Raw genomic sequence first — 11329 nt, 5'->3', positions numbered from 1 at the left:
ACGTTTTTTGTTTCTTTGGGCATGTAGTGTTAACGCTCTCCCCACACCGCATCCGGGAACACTTATAATATTTAAGTTTGATTTAAAGTTTTCATCTCCCAGCATCTGCAAGGTAGCTTCACCGCATGGAGAGCCCTATGACGTTTCAAGTCGGCTCACTTGGTTTGCGAAGTCTGGGGTCTGCATGCAGCCTAAACCACAGAAATCGCTGTCGGAGGCACTGGGACGACAGTTCACTCATCATGAAACCACGTTCGACTGACAGCAAAGGACAGCGGGTGCATATTTCGTGGGTTGCAGTCTGCCCGTGACGTCACGGGCAGACTTGACACGTCACTATGAAGCCGCCCTCTCGAAACCGAAACCGAAACTGCTGGTTGAAAGAAGCGGTATTAAAAATATATGCAATGCATCCCCAGGCACCACGACACTTTTTTTAGGGTTCTCGACACCCGTGCTTTCATTTAGAGCAACGACCCGAAAAATTTTCAAATTCATGTCATACTCCTTTAAGCACCCACGCGTTTGCAGCACCGTCCGCGCGCTATCCACTGCACGGCCGCTGGATAAAAAGCGCTTTTTATCCAGCGGCTGTGCCACTGCACTCCGCCTGACACTTTAGAACCAATATGGCCCCCGAGAAAAACGGCAGCGCGGAGTGGGTCAAAAAGTGTCTCGGCCTTGGAAGTGGCACCGTTTACTGCCCGCACACACTGCGCTTTCGGAGCGGCGCTCAAAGAGCCGCGAAGATGGCGTGAACATAGCGGCCGCAGCTGAGCGAGCCATCGTCTCATCAGAAAGATACTCCGTCCGCTTACGACCTTCTTCACAGCTCAGTCGGTTTGAAGTACGAGCTAAGTATTTTGAACTGCAATAAAGTAGTCGCGTCACTTTTGATTTTTATCTCCGGAGTTGTTATTTAGTATACCGTTGCGGCGAGATGTTCTTTCGCCGTCTTTGTTTGTGGAAGTACTATCGGCCAAAGAAGTAACGGTCCATGGCTTAGGCGGCCGTACAGCTGCGGGGCCACAATGCGGCGCTGCTACCTCGCACCGGCGCTGGCGGCGAGAGTGCGCGGGGTGATGTGCAAACTTCGCCCTCGCTAGAGTGTACTAGAACAGGGGAGTGCCCGGAACGAGCTTCAAAAAGTGAAGCCCAAAGAGGTCAATCCGCTTGTAGCGCTGCGATCGGTAGTCTGCAATGTGTCGTTGTTTAAAGAGTTGCGCGCGGCTCCGCGAAAGTGTGCAGTGGGTACAATCCCCGCTTCCACTCAAAATGCCCGGGTTCGAATCGCAGCTGTACAGGGTGGGTTTTTTATTCGTAGTGTCTACCTTCATAGCTGTACTGTTTCCCTTACTTTCTTAAAATTAGCTTCAGTTGCTACGTATTGCTGCAAAAGTACGCAAATGAGAAGTAAAATAAAAAAAAATTCACAGTTAACATAGTTATTTGCAGCACAATCTCGTGGGATTCAATCTCGGGCCATACCTTATGTTTTTTGTTGAATTCCGCGGGATGGCGCTTCAAATAACTACGCTCACTGTGAATTTTTTTCTATTTTACTTTCTCATTTTGCGTTACTTTTTGTAGCAATACATAGCAACTGAAGCTAGTTTTAAGAAAGTAAGGGAGACAATACAGCTATGAAGGTAGACACTACGAATAAAAACCCACCCTGTACAGCTGCGATTCGAACCCGGGCCTTTTGAGTGGGAAGCGGGGATTGTACCACTGCACCACTTTCGCGGAGCCGCGCGCAACTCTTTAAACAACGACACATTGCAGACTACCGATCGCAGCGCTACAAGCGGATTGACCCTGTTTGGGCTTCACTTTCTATACATTGGTGCTGCGGCCGTTCCGAGCACTCCCCTGTTCTAGTACACTCCACCCTCGCCCCTCACCCAGGCCTTCTCACGCTTGATAAATTTGTAGGCACCTGAGTTCGTCGGTTGCTCTGCTGCTGACGGTCGCGACGAGGCAACCGTGCACCGCCGCTAGTCCTCACATGGCGCTGTCGCGCATTGGCGGTCGGGCGTAGGGCGTCAATCCGCAGCACTGCGAAGGAATGATGACTCGTCCTAATTTTCAGCGAAGGTTTTTATGCGGACCATGTGCCGTCGTGGTCGGTCTTCACTAAATACCACGTGTTCTTGCGGGCCACGTGGTTTCTTTCGTGGCTGGGTGGAATCAATCGTCGAAAACCGTATCAGATTCGCCCCCTGTGACCCCTGTGAAAATGCTTACCTTATACGCGTATCTTATATGGTTTTCGACGATTGATTGCACCCAGCCGCGAAAGAATCATGTTTAAGCTGGTGGTTTGCGCTTATTCCCAGCTTATGTAGTCTCTAGGTGTCTCCGCACACGAAGTGAGTGCAAAACAACGCTGCTCCAACGGAAGAACACTAGGAAATCGCGGTTAAGAAAACGGGTTCCAACAATCCACTCCCCTTCGTCGGAGCAAGGTGGAATCATGCAATCCAACTTTTCACGTCAAAACGATTGCAGTGGTGGGCCTCGCGCCCAATATACAGAGCTTTGGATTAGTGGCCCTGCACATTTCATCCCAGCTAGAACTATGGGAAGACCACGAGTTGTGCGTACTCCTGAGGAAGAAGCTGCCTACCGCGAGCGCCAGTGACAGTTGGCTCGTGAACGGTACCGTCGCGTCGTCATAGAGCCGACCCGAGCTAAAACACACGCGCGCGCACACCACACACACACACACACACACACACACACACACACCACACACACACACACCACACACACCCACACACACACACCCCACCACACACACACACACAACACACACACACACACACACACACAACACACACAGAGATAGAGAGAGAAACCGCGAAAGCGCTCCTAAAAGCGCAGTCCCACGCGAAGCACGCAAAGGCGAAAATGAGGTGAAGAATGGTTAAACAAAGATGCACAATAAGACGCTTGCGAAGTTTCTACTTTGCATTGTAATGTCAGTGTAACTAAAAAGCTTCGCTGTTCTGCCATCTTCACGAAGTGGAAGGAGTGGTGATTCTTCTTGTTTTGCTTACATTCGCCTTCAATTTCACATTGGCTCCTGTCGCCTGCGTCCGCCGCTGCTCGATACTAGACAACATCGCGCAAGGCGCTGTGACTGTGGCTACCGTGACGCGCGGTTTTTCACGCCGGCGTGATAAAGCACCGAGCATTGCTGCGGGCGCGGCTATCGGCGTGAGGGCGAGGGCGAAGTTGCGCGTCACCCCGCGCACTCACGCCGCCAGCGCGCGGTGCGAGGTAGCAGCGCCGCGTTGTGGCCCCGCAGCTGCTCCGGCCGCCTAAGTCGTGGACCGTTTACTTCTTTGGCCGATCTCCTGCCAAATCAAAACAGGCCAATAGCTGCGCTGATAATTCGCCAACACTTCGTTAACGTTGATATTTTTACAAACATATTTGTTTTGTTGTAAAGTAGTCATTATGCATTATTAACAGTTCAAAAACTAATTATGTGCGTACCTATGTGAATGAAATAGCCGCCTCTATTAAGTTTCCATTTCAACTACCTGATGTAAAAGTGTGTCAAAAGTGCTATTTTCTGCACGCAGACTGCAGTGGTTCTCGGGAACCATCTCCCGAAGACAGCAGCAGAGGAGAGGACGATGATACGGCCACGCGCAAGTATTGTCTAAAGCGTCGTTGTGAACTTTGGGTGCGCCGTCTGTACAATGAATCCCAGCGCAGCCATGGGGAGCTAAGCGACTCCCACTGCTGCGAAAAATTTTTCAACCGGACTTGTGCAGTTTCGACGCTAGTAAGAGTATACGATCCTGATATATGCATTCATTAATAAAACGCTCCCTGCCTAAAAGCTTACATCAAAGTTGCTCCTGTTTTGTGTCGTGTTTTTGTCTCGCTCTGGTATTACTATAACATGCATGTCAATACCGCCGACGTTATACTGTCACAGTGAAAACGCACACGTGACAACAGTTTCAGCACAACGCCGTCAAAGGAGTATTGCCATTCAGGATTGACACCACCTTGGGTGGTTCGAGGGTTGTCACCTCTCTGTTTATTTCCACGATGACTCGTTGTCATAAGAGTGGCACTTGCACCTCGCTTCACAGTGCCGCTGTATCTGTCGCCATCGCGCGATGGTATATGGTCCAAGTGGTTCGCACGCAGGTAAAGTACTGCCATTGTAATCCTTACAATGATGTGACCCACACCCGCAAAGCAAATTTGTGCGTCCGTTTATGGCAAGTCATGATATATATATATATATATATATATATAATATTATAATATATATATATATATATAAGCAAGCGGGTACACGTACAAGCAAGCAACACTTGGCGCCCTCTCGCGTGTGACGTCAGAGCGGGGACTCCGTTTTCAACCGCGCTGCAGCAGCCGCTGGTCCTGTATGCGGATCGTCTGCTTCAGGCGGGAACTTTGTCGAACGAACAGGCTAGCGAAGGTCAACTAACGTCTACAACGAATGTTGCGAAGTTGCGTAACGATGACAACGAAGTTGCGTAACGATGACAACAGCAACATGGGTGTTACCAACACCAGAGCCGGTAAGCTGATATGCAGTGTTGATATTCTTCAAACTGGATAGCGCGAATCCAAACAGGACAAGGAAGGAACACAGATGCACAGGAAAGGTCCCTATTGCAAAAACCAGCGCCGTTCCAGTACCCCCAGCGTGATACCAGTACGTTTTTTGACGCTGGACCGCACTGGGAACACTGGTATACGCTCGAATTCACTGGGACGTCGGGGAAAGCACTGGGAGAGAGCTGGGTCGCACTGGTAGAGCACTGCTTTGCTGCTGTGACGCTGGCGCTCACTGGGAAGGCGTGGAGACGCTGGAATTCTCACTGGCGTGCGCTGGCACATACTGGAGCCCGCACTGCTCTGCCAGTGCCGAGCGCTGCTTTCAGTATTGTGCGCGGCGGAATGCTTTGGTATCGTTGAATTCGAATGTCTGATTCGATGTACCGATAGATGCTATCCTAACGGGTCCCAAACATGTGTCACAAATTCTAGCTTTGCAGAGAAGACGAGGAGATGCGCACTATTTTCATTGACTTTTATTGTTCCCCTGTCGAATGTGGAGCAAAATATGTTAATAACCCAAAGCAGCCAACATTAATAAATTTGCTTTCTACCACGCTTTTTTTTTATTCATGCAGTGCCAATGAAGTCGTTAATTTTTGCGGAGCACGTAGCAGCAGTGAATAGACTTTCGTGCATGCCGCTCATATATATCAGTTTTGCATTCGTGATGTGTTGCGGTAATGACTTCATATTTAATGTTTATAAGTCTGGGAGGCATTGTCTGAACAGACAGAGCAAATTGTTTCCATCGCCCGTGCAGTTGGCAAGAAGTGAATGAGCTCTGGCTTCGCGACCCCTCCGAACGGAGGCCAGAAAAAACAACCGTCGTTCGATATCGCCACACCGGAAACGCATCTCGGGCAATTCTCGCCCTTCCACTTACTCCAGCAATACGTATAGGTAACAGTTTAAAAAGGTTTCGAGGCGAAAATGCAGAAACTTCAACCATCGCAACTCATATTGCGCCGAATCGGTCCAACCCAGTGCGGCTCCCAGCGAGTGTTAGGCCTAGCGTACCCAGACAACACAATAACAACCTTAGGACATCCTCAGTATGCCACCTTGAGGACATTATGATATCCTCAGGACGTCCTGTTAAGGTACTAGAATGGCACTAATCCAGTCCTGTTGTCCGTACTCATAACAACCTCAGGACGTCCTCAAAACAAACACTTCAGGACTTTTTAGTATGTTTTCAGAACAACTATTGTGGCAGCCGGTTCGGTACCGTAGGCTTGTGATAATTTGTATTACTACATATGATTTATTCTTTTCAAGGTATTTACATACATTAAAGTAAAAACACCTCTGTGAGGTCTTGTGTATGTATACTGCGTCAATAAACGGAGAGGTGCCAATAAGTGCTTGACCTATGACAAAAATACAAAGCTGTTGGATTGAAATTCATTTATTTAAACAATAATTAGTCCCGACTGGTTATGCGGGACCGCTTTCTTCCCTCAGGCATCCGAGTCCAAGTATATAGTCAGAGGCAGTGTCTGAAAAAAAAAAAAGCAATATTAAGGCATTCAACACAAATTTGCAAAGATGTTTTACTGTAGCCGGACTACTCCTGCAAAAAAAAAAAAAAGACGTCAAATAAGGCATTACGATTTTAATGAAAGGATTAATACATGCAAAAGGAACCAGATGCTGTCCCGTGTAGAACAATGCTACATTTCATGACACTCTCAATGTGATGTCACCGCAGCATGCGACGACTGCGACTCAATGGCCCATGCTTGTTAAACTTCCTCGAAGTCTGGCACAATGTCCTCGTCACCACGTGTATCGTGCACAGTGCATTCATTAGTGTTAGAGGCTCCGCTCTGACAGCCCACCAGTGCACTCGACACGGGCATCGAGTTCACTTGCCCGAGGTCGGGCCTGTGTCAGACGCAGACCTCGATTCCCCGTTATTTCACGTTGAGACTCTCTGAAGCACAATTCACCGCGATTTGTTCGACTGGTGCCGATCCATTCATTGGAGCACCAGTCAGAGCGTTGAGTAACGTGAAGCACCCATCAACACGGCGATTGACCTCCCGTCGACGTCTACAATTTGCGCTTTCAGACATCTTACTTTGTTAACTGTACACTAAACTGTACTGTAGCACACAAACAACAAAGATGCGGTTTGCATTGCACTAACCTTCATTGCAAGATCCCATCTTGACAGTCAGTTGACTTGGAATGGCTTGGCTGGTTTGGCTACTTGACTATCCAGAACGGCAACGCATGGTCACTGGTTGCCAGCGCTAGTGTTGTTATTACGCGCTTCAGCGGCGGATATTCACTAATATCTGGCTGCCACGTTGTAGCCACGTTTAGGAACACACTATTTTAAATGAACATTTCGCAATATCAGCTTCGATACCCAAGATATTTACTTGTGTTCAGAAAGCGAAACGCGTAATAATTGAAGCTTGTCAACCAAAAGAGAAGCAACGAGGCGAAAATATGCAATGTCTGTGTGAAACAAACGTGCTGAGAAAATTTTCACATATGATATGCATCTACTTAGTGTGAAGAAGGACGCGAGGAATCGTATGTAAGCGCTCAGTGCATGCATTGCATTTGTCATCCCCAAAAGGTCCCTGGAAGAACCTTTTCAGGACAACTTGCTAGCGCGCTCTCGCTATTGCTTTTGTCATCCCCAAAAGGTATCTGGAAGAACCTTTTCAGGACAACTTGTTGTCCTCAGAAAGCACTCGCAAAGACGTTTCCGGGCCAAACCAGCTCGTGTCGTACTCAATACGTACCAAGGACATCGAGAAATGTGCGAGGACGAGTGTACCATTTGAGGACGACCACGGGACGTCGAGTGTTGTCTGGGTACCGGCCGAGTCCGTCTACATGCCACCGGCGCTTCTTCGTTTAAGTACACGCAATTCCAACGTGTAAGATTTACTGTAAAGTATAGTCTGGACATCCGTTAACCTAAATTAACCATTTTTTCTTGTGTACAGTGTCCGCACAAGGAGCGATGACCATCGATGCGACGCGCTTTCAGCAACGAACGCAGGCTCACCGAAGCAGCCGGGCCGCACTCGCCGGTACTTCTCTGACTCGTACGTCAGAACACATACGTGTCAACTGGTACGTCGTTAGTGAACTAACACACTGGCATCCTTTTTCAACTATTGTATTTGTTTTTGCGAAGCGGTTTATAGTTGTAGTTATCGATAGAACTGCAAGTCAGAATACAGACACGCCCGCCCGCAGTAATATCGTCGCTCGCGCGAGAAATACTCAGTATGAATTCATGCAGGGGCGTGTTTATCGAACGAGTCATCATAAAGCTTATGTACATGTTCATCATTAGCAAGGGCGAGAAACGGCTGTTAAAAATCGGCAGTAACAGCCGTCAAACTGTACGCTGGTCCTCGATCCATTTGATATTTTTCGGAGTTAAAACGGGAATTCTTAAAGAAACCTACCGCTTTTCCCATTTTGGGCATTTCATTCGTTTCCGGCCACCGTTTGTTTGTGTCTAATAAAGAAGCAAGCGTGATTTGGAAAGGAAGATCGCGTCTTCCTTGTATACACGACACGGAAATATGAAACGAAACGCTGTCTTACTGTGTTGACTAGCCCTTTTACAGCGATGTTGACGTGTTTCAGCGTGGCGCAGTGGTAGAGTACTCGCTTGGAGATTTAGAGGTAACGAGTTCGAATCCTGGTGGTGAAGTTTTTTTTTTTTTTTTTCATACGGCTTTTTTTTATTGCACTAATGCTTTCTATATGACTTTCTTTAGTAATATATTTATGTAGAGCACGTAAGCACCGCCGTTTTTACGCTGTAGAGCCGTTTTGCACTTGAGTACCCAGCGCCTCCCAGTAAAACGCCTCTCCAGCGGCCCAGTATCCAGCGCGACGCTGGGCCCATAATCAGGCATGGCACTGGACGCTGGTACCCAGTGGCGCTGGGTTTTGCAATAGGGGTGTCACTCGCAACTAAGCTTCATTCAGGAAAGTTTCCCTAGATATATACACAGCCACACGACACATTCACACACCCACACACCCACAACCCAGACATCAACCACGCACAGCGCTCTACCAGCGCGATCTACCAACTAGCCCAACAACAAGTTCTTTTATATACACAGCCGAGTGGCACGCGCAGGCGCACTGCACGTACGTTACAGTCACATTTACAGTTGTTATGCTTATATTTGTCTTATGACGAAGAAGGCACGCACGTTTCACGAACCCGTGTGTATGTGTAGAAGGAATTCTTGACAGTTGTTGAACAAGGTCATCATCACCACGATCAGTGAGCACCAGCAGCTGTACCGGACTTGTTAATCGCATCCGTTCGTGATCGCAGCAATGAGGAGTCTAAATGTAGTGAAGTGCGTGGTATAGTGCAGCTGGTGGAAATCCTGGATTCCTCTTACGATGGGATGATTTATGATGGCTCCTGCCGTTGACGTGGCAGCGAGGTCTTTCGATGCCCTCTCCACAACCAATCCGTCCTTCACGCACTATGAGGACCAAGCGTTGTTGGGTCTTGATGAATCAATGTTGAAGTCACGGGTAATTATGAGAGGCCTGGTTCTCTAAGCATATTCATTGTAGGAAGCATTCACGCTGGTTTTTGCGTAATCCGCATGGTCCACGTTGCGGACCACCGAGTGGACAGTAGGTGAGCGTCTTCCAGGGGTGTTCTATCTTCAGCTTCCTCACTTTCCTTGCGTCTGCCGCGGTGGTGTAGTGGTTAAGGTGCTCGGCTGCTGACCTGAAGGTAGCGGGTTCGATCCCGGCCGCGGCGGTCGCATTTCGATGAAGGCAAAATGCTAGATGCCCGTGTTATGTGCGATCTCGGTGCACGTTAAAAAATACCCGATGGTCAGAATTTCTGGAGCCCTTCGCTACGGCGTCTCTCTATCATATCGTGGTTCTCAGATATAAAACCCCAGCAATTATTGTTAATATCACGTTTCTTGCGTGTCAATGTGTGTGTTCGCGGTTACTGTGCTGGTTTGAGACTCTGTATCACATGTGGCGCATACCCGCATAACATTATCTGGTTTACGGGTATATGCCACACGTGATTGAGTGAAAGGGTTGCATGACGCACGCGACAAGTATTTTGGTATTCACGTTATGACCAGCGAATCGTATTCGTCATACATTGATCCCCTGCTATGCCAATTTTGGTATGTTACAAGTCATGGAGACGACTAGGAGAGCGCCCAGACGTAGGCGGCTAGATAGATAGATACGGAGATAGAAACGGCCATAGTGCCTGAGGTTCGCTAAGAAATGCTTCGCACTTAAAAACCGTGCAGTCCACGCACGTGGAAGGACAGCGCGATAAAAATTCGGCAGATCCCACGTACCGTGGGAATCGGTGTTATGCGAAGCATGCGCGGGATGGTGACTGTAGCGGAATTTCTCAAATTGAGCGAGACGTTACGGAATCGCGCTGAGAAATGTGCAAGTGGTATAAGCACACTCATATGTTGAAGAGTGGCATGTGTATTATGTAACCAGTTGTTTACAGTTGCCTAATCGTGCTAACAGCAAGAAGGGTGTTACCAAGACCACACGCGGTAAGCTGATATGTAGTGTTTATATTCATCAATACTGGACAGCGCGAAACCGAGCAGGACAAAGAAGGAACACAGACGCACAGGAGAGGCGTAACTCGCAACTAAGCTTCATTCAGGAAAGGTTCCCTAGATATATACACAGCCGAATGGCACGCGCAGGCGCACTGCACGTACGTTACAGTCACAGTTACAGTTGTAATGCTTATACTTGTCCGTTATCACCGAGAACGTACACACGTTTCACGAACCCGTGTTGTATGTGTAGAAGGGGTTCTTGACAGTTCTCGAACAAGGTCATCATCACCGTGATCAGTCAGCACCAGCAGCTGGACCGGACTTCTCAATCGGATCCGTTCGTGATCGCGGTTATGAGGAGTCTAAGTTTAGTGAAGTGCGCGGTATAGTACAGCTGGTGGAATCCTGGATGCCTGTTACGATGAAAGGATCTATGATGCCTCTTGTCCTGGATGTGCCAGCGATGTCTTTTGATGCCCTCTCCACATCCAATCCGTCTTTCACGCAGCATAAGGACCAAGCATTTTTGGGTCTTGATAAATCAATGTTGAAGACACCGGTAATGATGAGAGGCCTGGTTCTCTCAGGAGATTTATTGTAGGAAGCATTGACGCCAGTTTTTGCGTAATCGACGTGGTCCACGTTGCGGATCATGTGGACGAGTGGATGGTAGTTGAGCGTCTTGGAGGGGTGTTCTGTCTTCAGTTTTCTCACTTTCCTTGCGTTCGCCACGGTGGTGTAGCGGTTAATGTGCTCGGCTGCTGACCCGAAGGTCGCGGGTTCGATCCCGGCCGCGGCGGTCGCATTTGGATAGAGGCAAAATGCTAGATGCCCGTGTTCTGTGCGATCTCGGTACATGTTAAAGAATACCCAATGGTCAAAATATCCGGAGCCATTCGCTACGGCGTCTCTCACATAATATCGTGGTTTTCGGACATAAAACCCCAACAATTATTATTATTATTATCACTTTATTTGCGTGTCAATGTGTGTGTTCGGGGTTATTGTGTTGAGACTCAGTATCACCTGTGGCACATACCCGCATAACATTAACTCTGCTTTACGGGTATGTGCCACACGTGACTGAGAGAAAGGGTTTCATGACATACGCGACAGATAATTTGCGTTATTCATGT

The 11329-nt window shown here is 48.3% G+C and overlaps 1 protein-coding gene across 2 annotated transcripts in view; it reads left to right on the top strand.

Moving 5' to 3' along the window:
• LOC119384028 (uncharacterized) overlaps positions 1-3863 on the top strand; it is an 86250-nt gene extending 82387 nt beyond the window's left edge. For both annotated transcript variants that reach the window (XM_037652317.2, XM_049412739.1), the window contains one exon: positions 3594-3863. In XM_037652317.2, the coding sequence (XP_037508245.1) occupies positions 3594-3835 (242 nt within the window). In that variant the 3' untranslated portion in view covers positions 3836-3863. The remainder of the gene's footprint in view (positions 1-3593) is intronic.
• Positions 3864-11329: the final 7466 nt, after the last annotated feature.

Source organism: Rhipicephalus sanguineus, chromosome 2, assembly GCF_013339695.2.
Source record: "Rhipicephalus sanguineus isolate Rsan-2018 chromosome 2, BIME_Rsan_1.4, whole genome shotgun sequence".
Lineage (NCBI taxonomy): Eukaryota > Metazoa > Arthropoda > Arachnida > Ixodida > Ixodidae > Rhipicephalus > Rhipicephalus sanguineus.
Note: the sequence above shows the minus strand (reverse complement) of the source record. Positions and strands in the feature narration are given on the sequence as shown.